Below are 26,657 nucleotides of genomic sequence, written 5' to 3' on the forward strand. Positions count from 1 at the left end.
TCAGAACTGGCATGCATGCCAGTAATGTCATCCTGTCTCTATCAAATCGCCCTAAATGTCACAAACCCTGTTGTTCCCCAGGCAAACCAACCTCTGACCAGAGCGGTCATCCCAGAAATATTCCCTGGTCTCTGTCAAATCATACTGTCAACCAGGCAGAATCACTGTGTGGGCCTGAAACGTCACCCTGTCTTCATCAGATCGCCCCATGTGATTGTCACATATTGTATGTTGTTGTGCTCCTTACAAACCAATCTGAAACCAGTTGCTCAGTCTCTATGAAACTGACCAGCCGCTAAAAAGATCACCCTGCCTCCATCAAATCTGCCGTCTAATCAATCAAAACTGCCTGGAATCAGCCTGCCTTGTGTTAAATTTCCTGACATGTCAGAAATACTGCCGTGCCTCTCTGCTCATAAATGGGCTGCACAGTATGTCATTTCAGATATTCCAGTGCAATTTCATGAACCAAAGAGATCGTCCGACAGTAGGTTTGGGTTTGGGGCTGAGGGTTCCTGCATCTTTTATGAACATTATTATTCTTTCTGTTTCAGGTAAAGAAAAATCAGCAGAAGCTGAACTCAAAAGTTAGATTTTTTTTTCATTGTTTTTTTTTTTTCAGACTGAATAGAAGCCATTCTTTGTCTCCCCTTCCTCTCTGATACCTAAGTCTTTTTATTCCTTTGAGCTAAAAGTTACAGATAAGACAGATAGTCTGGAGAAGGGAGGAGCGATGACATGCACTGCACTGAAAGTCACACACTCGACCCAAACTCATCCCGGTGGGACACGGCATCAAAGGACCCCGGGGCTCTAATTGAAATACATCACATAGCAGACTTCAAACGGCAGACTGAGGGAGGAGATGTTGGAGGCCTGAGGTTGATGAAGATCACAAGTTAGTTATTTTCCACTTAAAGAACATCTCCTCAGGTCTCCGTCTCACTCATAACAGAAATAAATTGCATGTCTACCCGAGTGTAAAATCTGTAACAGGCCGTTCAGATTTTATCATACGTGTCAAAATCAAATTTCAAGAGACACATGTGAATGGAGTAGAAGAAAAATGAGATGTTATTATTTGTGAAAGCTACTTCAGACAGTATGTTCATAACGTAAAGATGAATCCGGTTTGTGTATAATATTACATGCGTTTTAATTAGGTCAAAGTACAAAGCATTTGCAATACACTGATAAGACCAGTGATTTTCCTTATGGCAGACGTGGTTCACCTTATCAGAGCTGAAAAGCTGATGTTAATTTGTTCCTTACTGCCTAAAGAATTCATGTTATACTGAACACTGGCTCTTCAAAGAGCCACGTATCTATCAGAAGTTCAGTTAGATCAAGCGGTGGGATGTTTTAATGACTTTCTGGGCATCCTGTTGAGCAAAGACTCTGAATAATGTATCAAACTTATGTATCTGCCCCAGAAAGAAGGAACCTCTGCTCTGAAGAAAAGAAATGGTTTCAAAACTGAAAAGCCAAAAATAATGCAAAGTTGTTTATCATGTGTACGTGTCAAAGCATTGTTTCCATCTGTTTTAATATCTGTTTTCACCAGGGCAGCAACATCATCAGTTAAGTACACACTTCAACTAATCTAAATACACCTGAAATCTAAGTCGTAATCTTTATTTTGCATCACAAAAGAAAGATACATATGAGCACAGGGCTCATAACAAGCGTTTCTTGGATGGTCATGTGCATACATAAAGACAAACAATGGTTAATGAGTGACATTTTCAAGTAAACATGCATGAATCCACACACACAAACACACTCATGCTCATCAAAGGTTGTTTTCATAAGCTACGGCCCTTGATATTCAAATGCTGGAGGGTTAGAAGCCCTACAGCCGAGTCTTCACCGATCATGATAATCAAATACTCCACACACACACACACACACACACACACACACACACACACACACACACACACACACACACACACACACACACACACACATACAGACACACACACACAGTTTTAGGAAGGTCCCTGAAAGAGAGAGAGGGTCTTTGAAAGCCTAACACTTGAACTCTGAGAGACAGACAGACAGAGGTCAGGTGGAGGGTTGTGGAAACACAAAGTGTGACAGAGAGAAAGAAGCTGTGACATGAAGTTCTGTGGATGTTGCCTCCCTCACTCCTTCCATCAGATAGTTTGCTTCTATCCCTCCTTCCTGTCTTTAGGTCTTCCTTTTATGAATCCTGCTCTTTTGGACATCCTCTGACAGTGCTAGCAAATGTTAGCATGCTGACACACTAAACTGAGATGGAGTATTGTAAACATTATACCTGCAAGCATGTTAGCATTGTCATTGTGAGCATGTTAGCATACTGATGTTAGATTTTAGCTCAAGGCACCGCCACCAGGCAACAGCCTCACAGAGACCGGTATGGCTTAGACTACCAACTTACCGGTTTTAAAGTTTGACATTTTTATTTGTAGCACTATGACAGAATTACACCAAGTCAGGATGCCCCATGGAGGCAGTTTGACATTTCTGGCTCAAGGGCAAACATCTGGGGTTTCCAGCTTTTTATTTCTGCTTTGCACGCAGGAGAATTGCCGTAGTTTAAAGTTTCCACTCGACTGAGCAACGTCTAGCTTCAAAATAGACCACCGAGGCTTGAAAGAGCAAGTGATAAATAAGCGCAGAGGCCTCAGAGGGAGCTTGATAAGCCCTTTCCAACTCTAGTTTCACTCCTTTATCTCTAACAGCACTGAAGAAACTGTGCGGCACACCAGCTGAGGCTCCTGCTGTTTTGCGACCATTAAAAGTTCATTTGAACTCGTGTAGTCACTGATTCTGTACATACACTCATTGCTAAGCTTCTGCTTTCATTTTGCTGAGCAAGTTAAGAATTTTCTTTTACTGTCACCACTAAAGCAGTTCATACATTTTACAGAAACTGAGGAAAATCTGCAAAGTGTGCTGCAAAGAAGCTCCCAGGAGACACACAGCTCAATTTTGTGTTTTGTCAGAGTGAACCAATAATGAATTACACAACTCTTGTAAAATAATTCAAGATGACAACAAATAACAACTGAGGAGGGAGACAATCTGGCAGAAAAAAACCCTGGTGCATAATAAATAAGGCCAACAAAATGAGCAAGTAACATGTTTAATGATTTTTAATGTTTGTAGAGAAAGAAAAAGAGAAGAGTGAAATTATTTATGGTGTTTATGTCATAAGAAGATGGACGTTTGTGGCATCCCTCATTATTTAACACACTGAGGCTCCACGACTATCATATCCAGGTGAGACAGATAGTGCAGCCTGATTTCAGCAAACTTCAAGCAGAAAAATCCTGTGGACAAAGAAACAGTCATAGTCATCCACAACTGCTGCCTGCATAGTTTCCAGGTCTTAAATATCTTTCAGATGTCAGACCAAAGTTTCTGTTTCATTTTTTTAAAAAATTTCTCACATTTCTCATCTGGGTTGGTTTTTGAACTTCACCTCCTTCTCCTCCTCCTCAGATGTTCCCATCTGTGGCTCTGAGAGCTGGCAAAAAAAGGAAAGCAAAACCCAGAGAGTGAGAGACAGGGACGTAGAGAAAAGGCAGATGCGTGTGGGAAGTGCTGGAAATTGTGCCTGCTGTTACTACCGTACTACTGAAACATATTTTCAAAAGTGACAGTTTGGGTAATGGTTAGAATTATTTGCCCTTTTTTTCCCCGTCTTTTATAACTAAAATGTGCTCTCAGCTCTGCTGGGTGCAGACTGCAGAGCATCTGATTTTACCCAGAGAGAAAAGAAAAAGGTCAGCACTTAAGATGAGAGAGAGGTTCCTAATGGTCAGGCCGCTGCACAGAAAATAGCCCAAGCTGCTGGACAGTTAGAGAGTTATTTCTGTCCAGAGGATACATTATGCCTCCTAAGTCGTCATTTTAGTTTCACAGTGACAAAATACAGCTATTACATGAGAATAAAAAGTTTAAATTACACTAAAAACCTGCAACTGCAGTGACTGTTTTCACCCACAACTGGCCACTTACGTACGTGAAATGACACATTGAGGTATAACACATGGACTCATTTGTGTGAAAATCTCCAGTGAGGCAATTTGCCCTTTACTCTTGACAATGTAAGTAAATTACAGAGAAGTGGCTTAAAACTCCAATAAGCAACTCTTCATCAGAACTGTGGGGATGTGTTTTGATCATATTTGATTGACAGTGGTGTCTCCCTGGGACCTCAGCTGTCTTTAGACTGTGAAGAACTTTCTCAGTCTGTGTTCTCGTGGACTTCATTGGTCACAGCCCAAACTTGATTCAAAGTCCTCATCTAGCCAAGTATGGTCCAAATGCCCAAAAGTGTTCTTCAAGGGTGCTTTGGGAGCTTGAATAGCAACCAGCACAAATACAAGCCAGACTCATACATGTTTTCATTTTACAGCTGTGACACCAATAAAGTTTTAAATTCAGCCTTCAGATTTCCAGTATGCAGCCAGTTTATCAAAATACTGCCTGACTGAGGTTTTGAACCTGTTTGGACATGTTTGGTCCAAAGGTAAGACCGGCTGGTCAACTTAGTCACTAACTGGTTAGCTCTCACGCTGACTAGCTTCCATTGTCATCCCCAATTACAGACATGTATTTTGTGAAATAGTGATGGTTTGTGAATAAATATGAGGATATGGAGTGAGGTTCTATCTTTACTCACACAACAAATGCCTGTATGGATTAAGCAGATGTTAAGATAGTTGTTCTTGAACAACACATCAAAGATATTGTGATGAAGGAGACTATGGAGCAGCCTCACTGTTAAAAGAAATTATGCAAATTCTAGGTCATTAAACCACAATTCCTGTGACATATTCTCGTGCAGCCCTATGTCTTAATTACCCTTTGCCAGATAAAGGCAGGGACTGACACAATGATAGAGGGAGGGAAAGACAAAGGGAGATAAACAGCAGGAAAACAGGAAGGGGATAAATTAAATGAGGAGGAGAACAAAAGACGACAAACAAGAGAAACCAAGTGGAGAGTCCCTGAGCTGTTGTTCAGTTATTATAGAACTCATTACATGCTACGTGTGTTTACATTAACACAGTAATTACGTGACGTGATGTGTAATCATGAACGTGTTGTACCTCGCTTGGTTTTGAAGCACAGGGATAATGGTGTGATCCATTCACCAAGCACTTTATTAAGAATTCAATTCAATTCAATTTTATTTATATATCTCCTTCCACAATCAAAATTGTCTCAAAGCGTTCTACAGAGACCCAGAACCTGACCCCAGATCAGAACTTAAGGCGACAGTGGCAAGAAAAAACTCCCTTCTAACAGGATGGGTGACCCTCACTCTCATGGATTCCACAAGCTGTTGGAAACCTTTCTTTGAGATTTGACATGATTCATCTCATCATTTCCACAGATTTGTCAGCTGCACATTCATGGTGCAACCTCCTGCTCCACATCCACATCCCAAAGATGTTTTACTGGGTTCAGGTCTGGAGACTGGGGAGGCCACTGAAGTTCACTGAGCCCAATGTCAGGTTCACGAACCAGTTTGAAACGACACCTTACGATACAAACTGTAAAGCTACAGAGTAAAATTTGTACAAAAATAACAGGTTGTAGAAATTTGGAAGAAAAACAAAGAAAGAAAATCCAGCATCCATAAAAATTCTCATCATGCTGCTTCTGACAAAAATTCCAGCTGATCTTTCTTAAGAAAAAAACAGAGAATACTTCCTGAGTCACCGTGAAGGTCACTGGGTGGACAGAGATGATGGCTACCTGTCTGTAATCCTCATGTCTACTGGCTTCATGCTGCAGCATGCACGCAGCGGTCAGCTCTGACCAATGGCTCCAATATATAAATGTCAGACCTCAAGGGAAAGTAGTTTACTGTGCCCTGTTGTGAAGATACTCACAAACAGCAAAAATGTTTTTTTTTTCCACCAGCTGAGTTATTTATAGGTATTGTCTGTGTGATAATCTGCAGTGTTGTGTTGATAAATATTGTAAAATAAACTGGAACAGTTTACCTCTCCAAAATCATCATACATCATAACATGGCTCCTGGCAAAGCCTGGCCATGTTATGATGAACCGCTAACGGTGTGCAGAGAGGGTCTGCTCCCGCTTCATATGAACCAGTAATCAACTCTCTATCTCCGTCTCCCTCCTCCTTTGTTTTTTTTCTGAATCCTGGAGAAAGAATTCTTCCTTCTGGGTCAAACTGCACTTTTATGTATATGATTCAGTGAACTTTACAGGTGTGGAGGGCAGCTCAGTGTCAGGACTGAGGCTAGTTTTAAAATTTAGAAGAAAAACTCTCAAATATTGGAATTTACCAACAGTTAAAATGCAATGATGATGATGATGATAATACTGTAGGAGCTCTGGCTCTTTGTGTGGTCATGAGCATAGTGGCAATGAATCCATACACACACACACACACACACACACACACAGACTCCCCCCTGTGACTGTCTCCAATTATGGAGCAGGTGCACCTGAGCAGGTCTTTTAGAAAAGGTCACTCATCATGTCTTGCGCACACATGTGTGTGTGATTTAATGCGTGTGTGTGTGTGTGTGTGTGTGTGTGTGTGTGTGTGTGTGTGTGTGTGTGTGTGTGTGTGTGTGTGTGTGTGTGTGTGTGTGTGTGTGTGTGTGTGTGTGTGATTTAGTGTGTGTGTGTGTGTGTGTGTGTGTGTGTGTGTGTGTGTGTGTGTGTCCACCGTGCCCTCAATTTCAGCAGCAATCTTCTCTCATGTTTCCTTTTAATTTACCTCAAAGCCCAGCAAATACTCATCAATAGTTACTCAGCTGTTTGGTTTGTCTGTTTCCATAACATGCGACAAATACACACACACACACACACATACACACACACACACACTCACACACACGCTGTCTGAGGAGGGTACTTGCTTCAACAGTCAGTCACATCCTATATGTCAGTTTCTGCCCCTGAAGCCTGAAGTGTGATGGGTTGAAGTGAGACACCTGAAGAGGACATGTCCATGGAGTGAAGTGGGACGACTGTGAATTCTGAGCAAACCAGACGAAGTGAATCTGCCTTTTACGCGTCTCCAGTTTTCTTGCTTCATACATTTGCCCGCTCTCTGGCAAAGGTGGAATATTGCCCTCTGAAAGTATAACTTGCATCAGCCTGCTGACTCTTGCTGGCACATCGCTGACTTCAGAAGTCAGACAGATCATTATTGGTCTCTGGTCTCACTGTAAGACACAGACCACATGATCCAGAACAACCAGGGGGACTGTGAGCTGCTTCCTTTATCAGGTGCTGGTCTCAGCCCATGATCCAACAGGGTCTGTCCAGATTCTATGCAGGTGTTGATTCTTTAATACCAAACATTTTTTAATAATACTGCAGTGAGTCAGAGGACCTCACTCTGTTTTTCAGATTAAAAAAAAAACCATTGCAGCTTGTTTTTTTATATATTAAAATCTTTTCAGTCTTGTATGTTGGTGTCTGAATCCCACGGGCAAAAACCTGCCAGACATTTCCTGACATTTAAGGTTGAATAGATTTATCAGTGCACTGAAAACAAGCTGTCCTGATCTCACAGATTGGAATACAGAGCGAGCCCACAAAACACACCAGCGGTGTCAAAGGCCAGAGACAGACAGACAGAGCCAGGAGAGGGAGGCAAAAAGAGAAATAAACAGGGAGAAGATGCTGAATGGAAAGATGACAGGTGGCCCCTAAGCTGAGCTGTAAGCAAACTAAACAGCTGCCCTGGGCCTCTCAGCCAACACGGAGCCCCGGAACAAACTAAGTGTGTGACTCTTTTAGGATCCTCTGTACAATTTGCTGTTTATTTTTGAAGTAATCACAAAGTATATTCATTCATTCATTCATTATTTTTCTTGGATGGACAATAACAAACAACAGCAATCACACTGTCAGAATACACTTTGTACCTGGGATGCCATGTGAGTATTACTATTATTACAGTATATTGTATGCATAGTATAGTGCAGATGAGTGGAGTTCCACAAAGAAAATGCAGATGTTGATAATGGTAGGGTAAATGGCTGCATTTATACAGAGCTTTTATCCAAAGTGCTTCATAATTTGCTCCTCATTCATCCATTCACACGCACACACACACACACACGCTGATGGCAGCAAGCTGCTGTTCAAGGTACAAGCCTGACCATCGGAGGCAATTTGGGGTTCAGTGTCTTGCCCGAGGAAACTGTGACACGAGGGAGCAGGGATCATCCAACAACTCTCTGATTAGTGGACGACCTGCTCTCCTTCCTGAGCCACAGCTGCTCATGATGGTATAATTGTAGTATTTAAAGCTCTTATTCTGCAGATTTCTCCCTGATAGTCCAACTCACATTCATTTGCTGAATTGAAATTGAAATTCACTGCACTTCACCAGCTAAAGCCCAGGCAATGTAATTTCATGTGTATCTCAGAAGAAAATGGACTTGAAGCCAAAAAAAATGGCTTGGGTTGCGGGTATCTGTGACCACAGTTTGACAGCCACAGACAGTGTCTGAAAAGTCTCCATTGTTACTATAAAGGTGCCAGTTTATTTATATCAGAGGTGCTTCTCAGGTGGTTAAACCTGAAAAGCACAGGTGCCGTGAAATGACACGTGAGTTACATCCCTTCATCATCTCCTCTGTCCACAGATTATTGAAACTCTCCCCTGATACGTGCCAGCTCCGTACAAAGGCCTGTTTATGGATCACAAATGACATCCTCTCTGGGTTTTCTGTTCCGGTTAAGCACATTTGAAAGCCATGAAAAATAACACCAAAAAAAGAATTTGTGCTCACAGAGCAGAAGTGTTTCAGAGAAAGGTCAATGCTACTCTGGCGGCGGGAAAGAGGAGAGACGAGGACAGCGGCAAAACAAACAAGCGTGGATGTGCGGCAGAGGAAAAGGTTAAGAGCTGACCAACAAAGATGTGATGTGATTTCATTTTCCTTTTTTTAAAAAAAGATTGAAGTGCCATTTTCAGGCCATGTTGGTATTTTGCGCACACTTGTGGGCTTATAGATTCTGCTTCAGATACATCTTTTTGAATTTGTGCTCATTTTGTATTAGTGTAATGTAAAATCAAACATTTGGTGTTTACATTCAGAGCCAAAGCAGGAAGTAGTGTGGAGCTTGAAGACTGGTAATGAGATAGGAAACAGAAAAGGTCCTCGTACTTAATTCACCTGCAGCCCTGCTTATCTACAGTTTGGCTCGCGCTAACAGGTTTGCAATAACAGAGATATGAAGTAAGCATCTGGAACATTTCAATGCTCGCCCCAAGACCCTCAGATGAAATACTGTTTAATGACGTGAGTAGTGATTATCTTGTCATGCCACATCCTTGCATGTGCTGTATTTAGCACATGCCAATTGTAAGATGAAAGTGTAGCTTTGCAGTCGAAGAACATCAGCTGTTGCTCCGGTTGCACAGCTGACTTGGATCCACGGAGGAGGGAAGAAAAGATCGAAAAATCACTTGTGCAAAATGCTCTGTGCCTCGGGCTTGAATAAATGATCATTTAACCAGCTGAACCTGATGAAAGCCATTTGCTTTTTTTTTTTTTTTTTTCCTTCCTTCTCCTCTCCGGTTCATAACTTGGGAACCATTTAATGTCTGTAAATGAGGCTCAAATAATTAAAATCAGAAGGACTTGGTCTTTAAAACATGCTGGTGGCTGTGCTGCAACAATTTCATACTTTTCATTGTCATAGCCAAACTGCAGTCACTGCACTTGATATTAGAGTATAATGTTCATATTAATTTGAACTTGAGAAAAACTTTGATTCTTTTCTTTTCATAGTCTGGACCATCCAGTCATTCAGTCAGAATACAACTGTGCACTGTGATGCAGTTCCAGCATCAATCAGCTGTACCATCATATAGACAGAGAAATCTATATGATCGTTATAATGAGCTTTTTAATTTTCAGCAGAGAAAACGTAAAGCAAGGACACGTTCTTAAAGCAGAGTGTGACAAACCATACATTCAGGAAGAAAGGATGAAAAAGGACCTTTACCCAACCAGAGACTCCAGCTGAGCGAAGAGAGAAGTGTGAGTTAATGATACAGTGAAGACGAATCTGTGAGAAGGAGTTAGTGAGTGTCCACGACAGCTCAGTGACAGTGAATGACAGAACGACATTAAAACTGAGTGAGAGTCTCTGAGTGTGAATTACTGGGAAGAGATCTCAGTGGTGAGAGGCTGACGGATCAAAAGTGATGGTGAACGGTGACAGAGAGAGAGAGAGAGAAAGGCTTGAGGTAGATGTTTAAAGGAACCGAGCTGAGGTGGTTCAGTCCGATGACTGATTACATTCCCAATCTATTTGCTGTTGCAGTTGCAGAGAGTTGCAGAGAGGACTTGGTATCTGTGTCTGATGATTTACTGCAGAATTTAAAAAAAAAAAAAGTCTTCAAACAGGGTTCTCTAATAAAATGATTTATTTGTAATTTCCTCACCGGTATGTTTAAAAGGCTTTCTGGTGCCTTTAATTGGAGGATTTGAAGCTGTTTCCGGTTTGTGTGTCTCTGCATGAAGCTGCTTCATTTTGAGAATTTCATTTTGTAATTCAGGAATTAGGAATTTACAGCTGCTGCGAGTTTGAAATCAGCATGTGACTGAGTCTGAATAAATCTGTGTGGTAAATGAGTTCAAAGCCCTTGTCCTGTGTTTACCAGCCACTGCCATTGTTTTCAGCTTGTGAGTCTCTGGGCTTTTGTTTCGGTATATCTCAGGAAAGATTTGAAAAACAGTCAATTCTTTGGTGGCAAAGCACAGTGAGTGAACATTCAGATACACTCATCCCTGATACATTTTCCATTTTCCATTAAAAATTCATATTCATATTCATATCATGGTTGCTGACTCAGGATCCTTTCCACTCATAAGCTTGAGAAGCTGCACATTCAGCATGTTTTATGTTTTCATTTAGTGACAGTTTTTGGACTGATGGTTGATTCTGATAGTGGTGATGACCTGCAGTTCATAAATATCCAGCATCTGAGATCTTTGTTTTTCCAAATCTTTTTTGAAGGCGCTCGTTCTAGAGACAGTGCCTGTATATTTATTCAACGGCAACCGTATCTTGTAGAGTACAATGTTTTTTATGATGCTACAGTGGAGCAGTAATTAAATTGTTTGTGCACTGAGCACTAGGAAAACAGGTACGTCTGTCAAATCCGATGTTGTAAATAAGCGCATGAAGGGAAATGACGTTCTTCGGGAGCAAGTTCCACAAGGAAATGAATGAATTACAGTAAGCACATCATCGTAATTTCATTTGTGTTATTTCCCTGGAGTCCCTCATTTGCCTCAGCTCCTCCCAAAATAACACAAAAACAAGCTCATCACCCTGAAGCAAAGACATTTCACTCTCGCCGTCATCGCCTTTCTCAGTGTGTCTGAGTCGGCCTGAGTCTGGTGATCTCAGCATCTGTTCATACTGTGAAATCAGCAGAGGACCTGCTTCAAAACCCTGTTTTAAATAACCGTGCAGACACACTAATGTAGCCTATATCATTATGGAATTATATTGCTGATGTGAAGCATTTTATTGTTGAAGATAGTTGAAGATACTTTATTTACTTTGTTGATCATACACCTACAGGGTTTTAAAAATACTAGGTAATCAGTCCTGAAGGCACGTTATAAGGATAAGCTTAGTTTTTATGATTATCAGCAGTCTGTTCTTTTTCATACTGCTGATTTGGCTAAATAAGATGTTGGTGTAACTTTCTTATAAATCACGTTTTGAAAAGAGTTTATAAGTTGTAATTAATGGTTTTATTAAAGGCTAATAAGCATTGCTTCAAACATAAACTATAAGCTATTAATGAGAATAACTTTTGGTTTGTTAGCTGGACACTTGATTTACCTGTTTATTAGGTTCTGCTTCATCAGGTGGACACTCTAATGGACCATATATCCTCTGGAGTATCTGAACCAAAATCCATTTATTACCTTATTAACATTTATAACTGGATTATTATTACTCAGTTGCCATATCTTATGTCTTAACATATGACAAATAAAACATGTGAATCTTCGAGTCTTCGTGAGAAAGTGTGAATCCCAGAAGTGTTATTGACAGATTACCGACCTGAAAACCAGAACAACGCTCTAATTGCTGCTTTGTAGCTGATCTAAGGAGCGTTGGTAAATATGAGTGTTAGGGGATCTAAGAATAGTCAGAGTGTTTCAACAGGTTTCATCCATCCAGCAGCTTTGTCTTCTGGTGCATAATGAGCATCAGCACTTTGAAATGCAGCATCTTGATTCTGAGAGGATCCGTTTCTCTTTCTCCTTCTTAATCAGGCTGGTTCCACTGTGGCAGCTGAGTCCCATCATGTCGCGGTGGTGGTGATAGATCTGACCAGTATGCACCTACTTATATGAAGCAACACTGCCATCTACTGGCACAGAGCAAGACAAGACCTACACTGATGGACTCAGTGCCACCATCTCGTCTTCTGTCAGCACCTCAGTTTCGATGTTAATTTTGTTTTACTCCGTTTTTCTTTGAGCTGTTTTATGGTTAACACCCCCCATCAGCCATGGTCCACCCCTACATCACAGCCCTCCTCAGGGCTCTGCCTATAGCTGCTGCAAAAAGGGTTTCCAGGGTTTCCAGATTTTTTTTTAATCAATTTCTGAACCAGATATTTCTAGAGGTATCATCCATGTGGAGCAGAAATTAAACTTTTTCAAAGGAAAAACAGCAACATCTGTCCAAATGCCTCTTCCCTCTCCTCTTCACAGTACAGCAGAGGCTCAGTATCAGTCCAGCCCCAATACTTGCAAAGCTCAGGGGGATCAGCACCTGTGTGTTCAGACACAACAAACACACAGCTGATGATTTACACGACAATATTTCACTTTACAAAAAAAGAAAACCATTAATGAGTAACCAAGGTAATTAGCTGCATCCCCAAACCCATCACTAAACCAAACTGTACTGTGTGAAGAAGGACCATCATCCTGTGGTCATGCCGGTCTGACACGGTCTCGTTCTGCTGGGTTACAGTCGAATCCCAGTGGGCCAGAGAGCTTTCATAGTCCAGATTGAGAACCCCAGCAGGTAAAACTCGGATCCCCCAGTACACCCTCTTCACCCGGTGGAAGACAGCATCCAGCACATCACAGCGATAAGTACCTGGAAATGACATGAGTTAATAGGTTAATAGGAGGTGTGTTCGTGTGCATCTATGAATTTGTGTCACACTGAAACTCAACAGTTAAAGATGAACAATTTATCAATATAATAGTTCACAACTTAGCTAATGTAACTTCATGGTGGCTTTCTGTAAACAACAGAAGACAAAGACATTTTATGGACAGCCTCACACATATATTCCCTTTAACATGTCCTTTTATTTAGTCCTATTTGGAGACTCACACAATTTCCTCAGTCATTCTCTATTCAAATGTTCTGTTGCCAATTCTAACAAGCCTCCCACTCGAAACCTGCTTGCAAGCCTACTAAGAAATGGAGTCTACCAGATTTGGTTAATGTGACAACATCGGTCTGTTTGTGTACATGCACAGGTGTGTTCACCTGCGTCTTCCTCTCTGACAGGGTCCAGAATCACTCGGTCCAGCTGAGGAGCTTCCCAGCGAGCGAACAGAGAGTCGTCGGAGCTGATGATTCCTCGGGCGTAACGCCATAACACCCTGAGCCACGGAGAAGAATTCACTCTGAACTCTGACCAAATGGGTTTTTCTATCTCAGGCTTTTCCTCCAGAATGAGATGTTCACATTTAATAGGATCTAACACTCTGATGTGACAGAATCGACTTCATGGATCATTTCATTTCCTTTGTCAGCTTTAAACTAAGGAAACCAAAAACAAATATAAATGTTATGTCATAAGTCTGTGTGTGAGACCAACAGGGCTGTGGATTTATCAATTATATTTACACTTTCACTTAAAAATTGACCCAGTTATTCTGGGGACTAATAGTCTTACAGTTTTCCCCATAGTTTAAAGTCAAAAGAATACGAATCACTCCTCGATCTCCTCTTCTCTCCTCCATACTCACCTCCACGAGAACCTCCCCATCGCCTCCATGACTTCTCCCAGACAGTCAATCTCCACTCTCTGTCCTGACGTCACAGTCATTGTCCTGAGGCCACACTGCCATGGCTCCCGACACTTCACCTTGCGGACGTGACACTCCTCTGACACCTTCAATTCAGCCATTATTGTTACTGAAATCTGAGCTGTTTTTGTTCTTACCGTCATCACAAATATTATAGTTTTAGATGTTCAAAATGTCTCCAGGATACCTCTGTTCCGTCTTTACTCCTCACATCTTCTTCCATTGCTGTCTTGCCATCTTTCAGTAAACACAGGGTTTGGGTTTTAACCCCCAGCCCACAGGTGGTGCTGCAGGGGGAGCTGTCAACGATGACCTCCACTGGCACTTCATCCACCTCCTCCAGGTCAGCTGAGGACAGAGGGTGGAAGAAGAGGAGGAAGAGGAGAAGTAGGTGAAGACCTACAGATCCGTGTTGCATCTCAGAGTGTTTTTTGAGTCCAAACCTCTGCGTCTGCTGGATCTGATGACTGGTATTTAATCAAATCCTGCGTCATGACAACCAAAGTTCCAGGCAGCAGGTTTCCTCCCTCTGTGGGTCAGAACGGTGGAAAATAGGACCTTTGTTATTATTCCAATATATCTTTGTAATTCTTTGTAAAAAAAAAAAAAAAATGCTGCACAAAAAGTGTTTGAGACTTGAACTTGACAGTGTGAGGACAGCAAATCATGACTGTAACTGGAAAAAGTTTCTAGAACCTGTGAGTGAACATCAACTTGTTGCATGTAGCTGATGCTGCAGTTTGTAACATGACCACCAGGTGTCAGGCAAACACTGGAGAGAAACCACAGAAAGCAGCGCAGCACACAGTCCTGTTCTGTTCTGTAAGGTGACCGTAGCCTTCAGTTCACTGATTTCATTTTAAGTTTAGAAACATTGCTCTGTAGCTCTGTAGATGTGATCTCCCCTTCTTTGGCCTCCCTTCAAAACATGGTTCTGATGAATGTATGAGTGACACTTTAAAAGCAGAAAAGAAAATTACACCGCACTGGAACTATTACTGGGTTTACCGGCAGTGTGTCATGTGCAAAGGAGAAGTATAAACAAATTAAAACTAAACTAAAACAAACTGTAAATGTCTGTATGATGAAATTAAGAATAAGGACCCACTTTCAAAGTTCATGTCTTCCCCTGCTAGAAAAAATCCAAATCTGCCTGTTTTTACAGGACCCAACAAAGATTATGGTTTAATAATCTTTGTTGGTTAACACGTTAACAATGGCCTGGGTTTGACAAGAAGAGTTATTTTTAAACCCTGAGTCGCACTGCAACTGATACCGGGAAAAGAACCAAGACACGAAAACATACAAAGAGGAACAATACGCACGAAGAGAGTGATGAAGATGACTCAGCATCAGTGGGAGACTGAAACATGCTCTGTAGCCAATAACAGTGGCCTAGTTGGCAGACCAGTAAAACCATGAGTGTGGTCAGCACCACATGCCTCAGTGTGTGTGTGTGTGTGTGTGTGTGAAAATAGAGCAGGATGAGGAGGTGGAACGGGACAGAATAGGAGAGGCTGTGAAGTGTTGGAGGAAGGTAGAGGAGGATAAAGAGGAAAGAGGAGGAGTGGCAGGTCAGCCCACTCGGAATAGCGTCCATATTGGACGATTCTGTGGCTTCTGTCCAACGCGAGCATTTGGTACCAGAACAAGCTGTTGTACGCCATTTATGTAGCCAGGCAGAACATAAGGGAGTGGTGGATGGGCGAGTAACATGTCTGACTTCCCACCTCAGAATTTGTGTTCTCCATTTTATTAACCACAATCTTTCATTAACCTTAACCTGCTGCTGATTGATTGTATCACATTCAGAGAAACTCAAAACGTAATGAAGCCAGTGATGGCAGGTGAAGAGTCTTTACTGGAATGTTCAAACAAAGCCAACGCACAAAGGTGCAAAGGGGAAATTATTTTAGGTAAATGGGAACAGGTGTGTGCAGGGCCAGCAGGTGGGAAACTGGGCTGGTTCTAAAATGAAAACACAGACAGATGGAATGGGAGAACCCTGACAGATTGATACTGATTGACTGTGGCGATAAACTGTCTGTCCCTGTGGCTTCAGTTACAATGTTTGAATTACAGCCTGATGTCTAAGAGATTATTTTTTAAGGAAAATCTGGAGCAATCCACATGCACACTATGACTTTACCATGGACAACTCATGGGCAATGGCTGTTTTTAAGTTTGCTCAACATAGTGCAGTAGATGAAGGTCAGAAAGGTGCCATTTTAATCAACTGGCACAAACAAGGCCACCGTTACAGTAACATGTCACACCTCCTCCTGGGGCCAGTCGGGCAACTGTATATCTGTTTTCACCATCATCATAACCTTTATTTAACCAGGTAATCTCACTGAGGTCAAGATCTCGCTTGCAACCGACAGTTGAGAACAGCTGGAGAAACAAAACAGAGATCAGACACACTGCAAAATATAGACAGTAACACAAAGACGTAACAAAATCATCAGAATAACAAGAGTCACTAACTTCAGGTCACCCACTGAAATCTTTTTTTTTTCTCATACTATTTGGATTTTTTTCCAGGCAGTTGTCCTAATTCGCCAACATATTTTTGTGATGGTCCGTCATTACTGTGGACGCTAAAATTGTCTCACAACCCAATGCAGTTATTGTCTTCTAAGTTGCATTGCAACAATGTGACCAGCCAATTACAGCCTGCCGTGAAACCAGTGTCCTGTTATTGAAACTTGAAGTTGCGATAACTTCAACCTGAGTTCAATTAACTCACATTTTTAAGGCAGCAGGAGAAGTTAGGCATGCAAATGTTTGCACATAGGGTAAAACTGGATGAAATACAATGGATGAAAATGAGCAATGGTGTGAGCACAGCTTATTCCCTGTCACGTAACGTGCACTGTACCATTTTACTGATTGCAAACGTCTGTTGCAAATGTAAATGTGTGTGATTTCAAACAATGAGGAGCAGGAGAGAAATGGCAGAGGGAAGCAAAGGTTAACCAAAGCCCACAGAGATTCATAAACAGTTTCCTGTTGCATGAAGGTGTGGTTTATGTCACTGAACTATTTATAGCCAGTGGCAACTTCCTTCCAGAACGCAAAACTCGTAGATGAGAGTGTTGTGCTAGACAGAGAGCAGATCGCTCAGCATTGTTTGTAGAGTAATGGTTGAGGAAAATATATTTTTAGATTAGATTTTGCATAGTGAAAGATTATCTTAGTGATCATGATTTTGGGTTTAGAGGCAGGGGTGTTTGAAGTAAGTGAGGTAAGATTTAAAGCCTGAAAGATAACAGGAACATTCAAGGTCAATGAACGCAGAGAAAGGCTCAGGTAAAGTAAAATCCAGGCGGGTTATGTTTGAGCGTTCGTTCACTTACAGGAAACAGTTTTGCCTGTCTGCCTCATAAATCACATTTCCATGGGGTTTGAACTTTGAGCCACCGGCACCTTTTCATGCTGGCACTTCTCACGTTGTGGGCTAACGGAGGAGAACAATGACCGAGCACCTGCTGAAAATACTGATTGTTGGTGATGGGAACGTTGGGAAATCCTCCTTTGTGAATCGTTACGTCAATGGACAGTTCAACAAGACGTACAAGATGACCGTGGGAGGTACAGCTGCTTTACTTTATCAGGATTCTGTAGGAAAACATGTGACTGTATAGGATCTTAATCTTGTTGTGTGTGTCTGAGTGTATGAATATTTTATTACTGTTGAGGACTTTGACTTCCAGGGATTTTCATGCTGTCAGATCAGTGAAGGATTTATAATTTTTCTGTATAAGCTGAGAAATCTCTTCAACATTTGTGGCTCATCTTTCCTAGAAGGCTTTAACCTTCTTAAGGTGAGACGTGGGACCGTTTTTAAAGGGAATTTGATCACAGACTTTGTCCACATTAAATCTTTGAAGAGAGCCACTGTACAATATAACTGGAAGTGTGTCTGCTGCATTCTTCCTGTACACTGAAGCTTTGTTGGTGATATTTTGGTCTAAAACAACATATTACCAAGGCATATAAAAAGCAAAGAATGAACAGACAAAGAGTAATGGATACAGCACATGGAATATTTATACTTCTTATGAAACACCTGATAACACCTGTAGGATAAGGCTGACATGCTTTGAAATGTTTTATTGCCATCAAATCCCATGAAAAGAACAAAACCAGCAACATGTTTGTCCATCTCTCGATACTTGTCTGACCTGACTTTCTTACTTTGTCTTTGTCTTTGTAACTGATGCATTTACTGGCAATTATTTTCAGCCACACATCACCATAATACACATATTTATACAGCAGGACAGTTTGTGGGACTGACTGAAAATAAACTACATTGTCCATGTTCACAATACACCAGGCTCATTTCACTGATCTTAACATAGTTTGCTTTTTGAAAAGCAGTTCCACAATCTCAATTTTTTTGAGCGTTGAAAGAATAGATTTCTGTCTCCACTTCTGTTTAATTTCTCTCACTTCTCACTGGTTCTATTTCACTTTTGCTCATTTTCTGTTGCTAACATGTATTTTCTTTAATTCTCTAGTGGATTTTTCTGTGAAGCTGCTGCACTGGTCGAATAAAGAAAAAGTCAGACTGCAACTGTGGGATGTCGCAGGTATCAAACATTTTACAAGGAATGGAGGGATGGATGGATGGAGTGATGGATGGATAGATGAATGGCACCCTGAACTTTGTGTCACCCATTCAGGTCAGGAGCGTTTCATATCTATGACCAGGATCTATTATAAAGGCGCGTTGGGTTGCGTGGTGATGTTTGACGTCACCTGCTCTTCCAGCTTCCTCAGCTGTCGCGAGTGGAAGCAGGACCTGGACAACAAGGCCATGCTGCCCAACGGAGACCCAGTGCCCTGCATCCTGCTGGCCAACAAGGTGCTTCAGTGCATTCAGCTAATGAATGATATATCATGAGGCCCCTCTGGCTCAGTACTGATAAATGACCAATGTGCTGTTACTTTGTGATTATTACAACCTCATAGAAGGTTAAGACTGGTGTGAAATATTTTTGTCCAAATGTTTCCTGAAACTAAAAGTTGTTCAAATTGTTTTCCAGAGAAATAAATTCTGTTTAGAGGAAAATATTATACATCATTTAAAACTGTCAGAAGACAGGAGAAGACTCCACAGTTGTTAACTGAGAAGGAGAGAAATAAATAAATCTATTAAAAACAGAAAGATATTTTATTAAAATTACAAAGATAGAAGCTGGTTACTGAAACTGATCTCATTTAAAGACCAGTACCAACCGATTACGTTACTCCAGCTTCAGAAAGTCAAGCAACATTCAGAACAACAACACAGTGTCTTTCTGCTCCTCTGCCCGTCTGCCTCTCTGCAGTGTGACCTTGCTCAGCGGGTTGTGTCAGCAGACAGCATCGACAGGTTCAGTAAGGCCAACGGCTTCGTTACGTGGATGGAGACTTCAGTCAAAGAAAACAAGAACGTTGGAGAGGCTATGAGGTAACTGCAGACGGAATCAAAAAACAGGACATTTTCTGGAAATAGGCCGGGGTGCATGAGGAAAAAATAAAAAGACTGGATACTCTCAGCTGTAAATAGCAAAAAGTTTATTCCTGGTCTGTAGTTTTCAAATGTGAGACCTGATAATCTAATTAACCAACATGAAATCCTTCTCACCTTCAGATTTGGTTTTGGAGGTGCAAACCTCAGCATATTTAGGAATATACAATACACAACAATATACAACATTTTTGTAAACAACTAAAACAAGCTGAAAATAGCTTAAACTGACTTTTGATTCCCTTTGTGTCTTTGCAGGTTTTTATTTGTACATTCAGTTTCTCCTGTGTATGAGTGAGCACAGTGTTGTAAGAGTAACTTGACAAATTTTGTAAAGGTGCCAATCCACCACAGCCCTCATCTCACTGCAGTTCAGCTGGTTAGATAAACAAATCAATATGAAATCTGTTCTGATGACTTCTTGTGATAAAATTTACATTCACTAATTTCACTAAATCTACTGTGTTTCAGGAGGTTGGTGCAGGAGATCCTGTCAGTTAAGTCGAGTCTTGACTCGATCCAACCTGGACCTCAAGACAGCATTACTCCTCAGCTGGACTGTCAGCTGGACTCTCAGTGCAGTAACAGCAGAGGAGCAGGCTGTTGCTGAAACAGAGTCAAGCAAACACCAGCATCAGGAAGCTCCGAGTGGATGCAAGGAGGTGTACTGTCACCTGTGCACTTCTAATCTCATGGTAAAACACATTTCCAACTGGGACACCACCGCTCTGACACCACCATTTGAAGACAGGTTATGCTGGGCGGCTCTTTGTTCATGTGTGTGTCTGCATGGGTCGGAAGCAGTATGCTTTCTGAAAGGAATCTATTACTAAATTATTGAAGAATCACACTAATATATATATAATATATAATATATAAATGATTTATAATTAGAAATCCTCAGTGAGGATGATTTTCCCGAGAGGAATCACAAGACCACAAAGCCGACTTCAGGCTTCTAAACTCTTTTTCTTTTTCTGTCCCAGTTTTTGGGACCCAAAACTCTGACGACCACAGTAGGGCTGCGAATAACAGTTATTAATTAGATAAATAATAGCAAGAAAAATGCCATTTTCAGATGTTGTTGCTTGTTTTGTCCGATTAACAGTTCAAGATATTCATATTTATATTTCTCTTGCTCAACAAGCAATTCATCAACTAATAGTTTCAGCTCTGTACCAAAGTAATTAACAGTAAATAACATGTATTTAAATTGTCGTAATGTATGTATGAGTATGGCAAACTTTTGGATTCTGATCTTTAGGTGTGTGAGGGTAAGGAGTAATATATGTATTTGGAAGTTATAGGATTTATAAATACATTATGTTTTACTATATATAAAGCAAGAAATTTTCATGTTCTTCAAATCTGAGTGAATGTCCTTGTGGTCTCTATTTCTCCAGATGAAGTTTTTTTCATTTTAGATTTTCAGCAGCAGGAGCAGTTAAGTAGGAACAAACAGATGAAGAATGGAGTGTAACATGGGGAGTGATTGGCACTAAGAAAAGAGCGTCACTTACACAAACTTAACCTGCATAAATATATGATCCGGTGAAAGTAAACCTTTAACTCACACTGTTTGACTGACAGGTGATCTCTGGGAAGAGCAGACTACAGTATAAAGTTTTAACAAATTGTCTGTCATCATCTGAGTGACAGAGACAGGCAGACAGTGAGGACAAGGAGGAGAGACACAGGACAAGGTGGAGAGAAAGGCATGAAAAGAAACAGAAGGAGCAGAGGGAAGGTGTGTGTGTGGTTATCAAAGGGAAGGCCTCTTGGTGTGAGAACGAGGTGTGGAGCGTGCTCAGTACAGCCGCCAAATCGCCTTCTTCAACAGACTGAGTCAATCAGACACATTGTGTCCCCGTGCTTCCAACGAGGGGTGTGTGTGCATGTGTGTGAGTGTGCATATACTGTGTGTGCCAGTAAGGCAAATGGTGTATAGGTGCTATCGGGTTTGTGTGTGTGTGCATGAGTGTGTGTCAGACCTAGGCACATGGATGTGCACGTGCCTTGGAGGAATCCAAAGCTCACACACATGCTGTCAAAGGTTCTGCTTTAGATTTGTCAACACACACCTTTGACAGCAGAGGTTTGTGGGTATATTTACTCTGTTTTCATGTCAGAAGCAGTATCAGCAAGCAGATTCTGTGTTTGCATATGGTTAAAAAAAAAAAAAAAGATAATAATGTGAACGTCACACAGAAACAGAGGAGTCTCCAGGAGAATTTAACTTTGTTAGACGTTTATGTTCTGACCATCAGTTTTAATTGTTTCAGCCTTGCTCATGAAAAGTCTCTTCTTCTGTCACTTTAGTGAATGGCACTGCAATAACCAGCATCACCATGGAGAACACTTTGTTGTTGCAATAGAGAACAAAACACAGCATCACAGCTGTTTCATTTATCAAACAGGGACCCAATATCTCCCAATATCTCCCAAGAGTGGAGATATTTCAGCTGCTGAAGAGCCAGATTCAGCCGAGACAGTTTCATGTCCATCCAAACCTTCATGCTGCAATGCTACAACTGTCAGTCGCATTAAATTGACCCACATGTGAGTGATTTAAAAGGGCTTCCAGTAGTGAAGATGGAAACATAATGTTTGTCCCCTGGCTGATGCTATAGAAGAAAGATCACGGTTCATTAAAACCTAAAGGATCATTTGCTGTTGGAGTAAGACTGTTAGTCAGCTGGTGTAATTTGTGCTGTGGGGTTGTGTAGTGCGCTTTCACATCCGTGTGGGTTATTCTGTCTCTGTATATGTAGGTTTCTATTTTTATTAGTGAGTTGGAGGAAAGCAGGACTCTCTTGGCTGTGACTCAGTCGTCCACACACACTACAATCCTGGAAAACACCCCCAGAGAAAATGGATGCATGTTGGCCAAATGGGCTTTTTGTCAAGGTGACCATTTGTCAGTATTCACCACACAATGCATATGTCACCCTGCCTCGCTCATCTTATTTTTTCTATTCATATCATTTCTCGGCTCGCAGTGTATCAGTGGTACAGGAGCACGTCAGCGGGACTCATTAGCTGTTTATGGACACCTGCTGTTGCTTGAGAGGGACAGGCCTCCATCAGTTCCCCCTTGCTGCCATTTGGGGGTGCTAAGAAACACATCTGCTTCATGTGGGTTTTATCAAACAGCAAAACTTCCCTGAATCAATAAAGATTAAAAAAGAAATGTGCTGCTTAATGAATGATACCAAAGATGAAAAACATGACTGTATTCTATCACACAATGAACAACCTTTTCAATTTGTCAGGGACAATAAGCACAAAGAGAGAAAAAAATGAACTTTGTAGAGGGTTCGCTTAGAGCTTAATTTCTTTATACAGTGAATAGAATTGAACAGAATGGATCATTACAATCCCGTCTGGCATCGTCTCTATTCCTGGCCTCAGTGTTTACCAAACGTGACGTTTGGAGGCAGCGGCGTAGGAAGCCTCCCACCAGCTCATGTGGGCTGACTGAGTGCCCTCTTTTATATCAAAGCTGTCCTTCCCCATTAGCAAGAACACCAGAGACGGAAGGAACTGTTCCGCCTGTGTCGTGATAAAGTCCAAAGCTCTCGTCCACCGGAACACGAAGTTCTCCTAAACCATTGTCTGTTTACTTCATCCTGTTTTTTTCCACTGAGCACTGTTCTTCTCACACACTGTACCTTAGCTACCTCTGGTCTATTATACTGATAAACTATTAACCTTACATTATTATTGTTGTAATGACTCTATGTGGGTTTGTGACCACTCGAGTTCACATTGTTCTTTAGCATCACCTTTCTGTTTCACTGAGGTAAATGATAACTGAATGAAAAGAACCTTTTTTTTAAAATGGACAGGGTCTGTGTTGTATGAGCCTTTCACGGCTTGTGCACAAACATAATTTGTCTTATTGTGGCCTCAAAAGTCTCATTTTCTTGGATTGCGTTGGGGGACAGACAAAACTCACACTGTCATCTGATCATCTTTACAAGGTACAAGCAAAAACATTTAAAGGGATCAATTAAGATATTTCAGTCTAAAGCTGTACATTATCTGTGGACTGTGGCTTTAACATATTTGACTGATGAAGAATTTGCTGATTTGCAGAAATAACGTCAAAACTCCACGAGGCCTTGAGCTGAGACGTCAGCACCCCCCGCAGCACCTCCAGGGAACTGCTCAAAAAAGGATGGTGTTTCTGTTCTACACCTCTGGAGTGACGCAAAACACTTCTTACAAGTGAGCTGGATAATGAGGAAGTCTTCCAGAAAACAAGCCACACTATCTGGGACATCAGTGTGTGTCCTGAAGGTCGTACTGGGTGATGAAGGCCGCCTGACTTAAAGCTTATCTTCCTAAAAAAAAGTGAAATAATGCAGTGACGTAACTGCTGTTTTGTTTAGTTTCCACAGGCCACCCTTTGTTTTCTACCCCTTCGTCTCTTTAATTCTTCTACAATACTCATTTTGATTAATGTTTTATTTCCTCAGTGATGGTTTTCTCTGTAAAGTTCAAGTTTTTGTGGTACAAAATGAGATGCAAGTGTTTTTTTTTTGACATTTTTTTTTTGTGGGTGCAGAATAAAATTCATCAGTTGTGATTAAGGAAAGTCTGATGACGAGTCACAGGGGCTGACGTTTCATGAGCAGGCTGTGATGCTGCCATAAGCACGGCAGATGTAAGGAGACTCATTTTTGGGACTGTTTTTGGCCGGGATCTACAACCAACAGATCCTCGACCATCTGCCTATAGGGAGCCACAGAGTCACTCACCAGACAACAGAGACCTAAATACTTTTGGTAGGAAATGATGACACATTATGTCTTACTTTTCAAATCAAGGTTGTTTGACACCTGTGAGGCAGCCCATGGGATCGTCTCATGAAACAGTGCCTGCCTGAGGCAGCAGATGTACCACACCTTAAGCGCACAAAGAGCTTGGTTAGGTTTAGGGGGAAAAAAATGGTTTGTGTTAAAATAAATACTTCATTAAGGTTAGTTGGTTGGTTAAGGTTGTGGATTTGTTATGGTCAAAAGAAACAATAGTGACTATTGGTTTCAAAAAGGAAACAGCCAGTGTTTTGTTGGTCCGTCCATCCAACCTGAACTCCTTATGCAGATGTTTTCTCTTTATACAACTGACGTCCTTCTTCCTTATGACTTCCTCCTTTGCTCTTGTGATAATTACTACCACCGCAAGAGGTTGTCTAACAGTGAAGCATAACCATGGATCATGATAAGTTGCTTGCACAGGTGGCCTATAGGGTGTTTTTTTTTTTTGGAGGAGGACAGTCTAGTAAGAAAGATCATGAACAGAGCAGAGAAACAGAGAAAGACTGCAGAGAGACAGAGGGAGCGATAGCAAGAACAACTGAAAGTAAATAAATGAGCATTGCCAAGAACAAATGATGGTGGTGTTATCATCCCCCATTACTTGGGCTTGTGGATCTTACACTTACGTCACCAATATGTGAAAAATGCACGGTGAATCAAACATACAGATATTCCCATTCTGTAAGCCAGAGAGTGGTAAGCAGCCATGAAGTGTTATTATTATTTTTGGATAAAGTTGAGTAAGTACAAATCTTTTCTGTGTTCATCACTGCACCTGTTACGTTATGTTGTCTAATTTCTAGCAAAAATGCCATTGAGAAGGTGCATTAATGCAGCCCATATAAGATGTTCACAGTAAACATCAAGCTGCTGGAATCAATCTGCCAATGAAACGGATTCATTTGAATATTTAAATTGGTGTTATGACAAGATGCAGATGCAGTAGCATCTATCTATCTATAGTATTGCAAAAGTGGTTTGTTCAACATTTACTATGTATGATAACTCAGAATTTTAAAAAAGGACAACAAATGGTCTGCACATCACTACACTATACATCACTAAAGCTGTAATGCTGCCAAAGTTGCTTCAGGATTTTCATTAGGAATTATTGTGTGCAGATATAATTTTAAATGCCAGTTAAACCTATTCTTTATGAATTTAAAGAATTCACATAGAGGAGGTTATCTAGCAATCTAGGTATCGTTTCAATTTCAGTTATAGCACAGTAAGAAGGAAAGAAAAGGAGCATCTAGAATGTCTTTAGTGTCAAAGTCATAGTCAACAATTGTAGTGGACTTTATGCAGTTTTTTATTTAATCATTAAAATAATTTGACGGTAGCCATTTTACTGTTTCTGTGTCACTGAGACTCAGAGTTCAGTCCCTGTGTTGATATTAATCAGGTGAGCCAACAGGCTACTGCTTATTGTCTGAGCCGTTTCTCTTGAGAGGAGTTTAGTCTGGCTTTCAATCCAATCCACATTTCAAAACATGAGTAACCTGCAGTTTGCGCAGGTCAGTTCTTCCTTTACAGAAAGCATAAACTGGAGCAGCGCCTTGCTTCGCGTTTTACTGGAACGATCTTTCTCTGACTGCTCATCTCATCACCTCCTCATCTGTCACTTGCTGCCGTGTGAATGGACTTCCGCGTTTCCATGCCTCTTAAACGTGACCCTGCATCAAACATGTGACGGAAAACTGGCCAATGGGAACGCCGAATTCCCTGCACGTCGCTGTTCACGTTCAGCGGGGCTCGTGCTGCATTATCGTCCTGTTGGAAGGTAAAAATAAGTGATTTTTTTCTAACGCATAACTACTTTATATGTTCTCCCAGGTGAAAAATACAACCAACCAAAATCCTGTTTGATACGCTGATTCTTTTATCACCGTTATCACAGATATATCTGCGGGGAAAAAAACCCGGAATTATATATTTATGTAAATAAGAGTTAACATTTCCCACGGAATGAATGACTTTCGTTTAAACTGGGAGTCAAAAGTCCGAAAAAAAATATTACACGAAGTTATGTTGTTGTCTTTGCTGTTATGTTTCACCAATAATGTGAATGACTGCTCCAACGTGGGGACAGTTTCAACCAGCTGGGCCGTCGGTGGTGTGATTTACCGGTGTGCCGTGAATGTGACATGCGTGCGGGATTAGAAGGCGGGGCATGCGCACTGAGCCAAACTCTTATGAAACGAAGTAGTGCAGCGGC

At 41.2% G+C, this 26,657-nt stretch overlaps 2 protein-coding genes across 2 annotated transcripts; one reads left to right on the forward strand and one right to left on the reverse strand.

Annotated features, from left to right (window-relative positions):
• Nucleotides 1-3,445: 3,445 nt before the first annotated feature.
• Nucleotides 3,446-14,513, reverse strand: tmem81 (transmembrane protein 81). Its single transcript, XM_041052616.1, has 6 exons — nucleotides 14,283-14,513; nucleotides 14,036-14,181; nucleotides 13,551-13,666; nucleotides 12,952-13,148; nucleotides 12,753-12,815; nucleotides 3,446-3,517 (listed from the first exon to the last, which is right to left on the reverse strand). Exons 1-6 carry the CDS (start codon nucleotides 14,511-14,513, stop codon nucleotides 3,446-3,448), a joined length of 825 nt encoding a protein of 274 aa, XP_040908550.1.
• Nucleotides 14,514-17,191: 2,678 nt separating this feature from the next.
• LOC121193233 (ras-related protein Rab-7L1-like) lies at nucleotides 17,192-20,982 on the forward strand. Its single transcript, XM_041055453.1, has 5 exons — nucleotides 17,192-17,689; nucleotides 18,622-18,693; nucleotides 18,787-18,968; nucleotides 19,435-19,556; nucleotides 20,088-20,982. Exons 1-5 carry the CDS (start codon nucleotides 17,572-17,574, stop codon nucleotides 20,224-20,226), a joined length of 633 nt encoding a protein of 210 aa, XP_040911387.1. The 5' UTR covers nucleotides 17,192-17,571; the 3' UTR covers nucleotides 20,227-20,982.
• The last annotated feature ends 5,675 nt before the right edge of the window (nucleotides 20,983-26,657 follow it).

This window comes from Toxotes jaculatrix, chromosome 2 (assembly GCF_017976425.1).
Source record: "Toxotes jaculatrix isolate fToxJac2 chromosome 2, fToxJac2.pri, whole genome shotgun sequence".
NCBI classification, from domain to species: Eukaryota; Metazoa; Chordata; class Actinopteri; family Toxotidae; genus Toxotes; species Toxotes jaculatrix.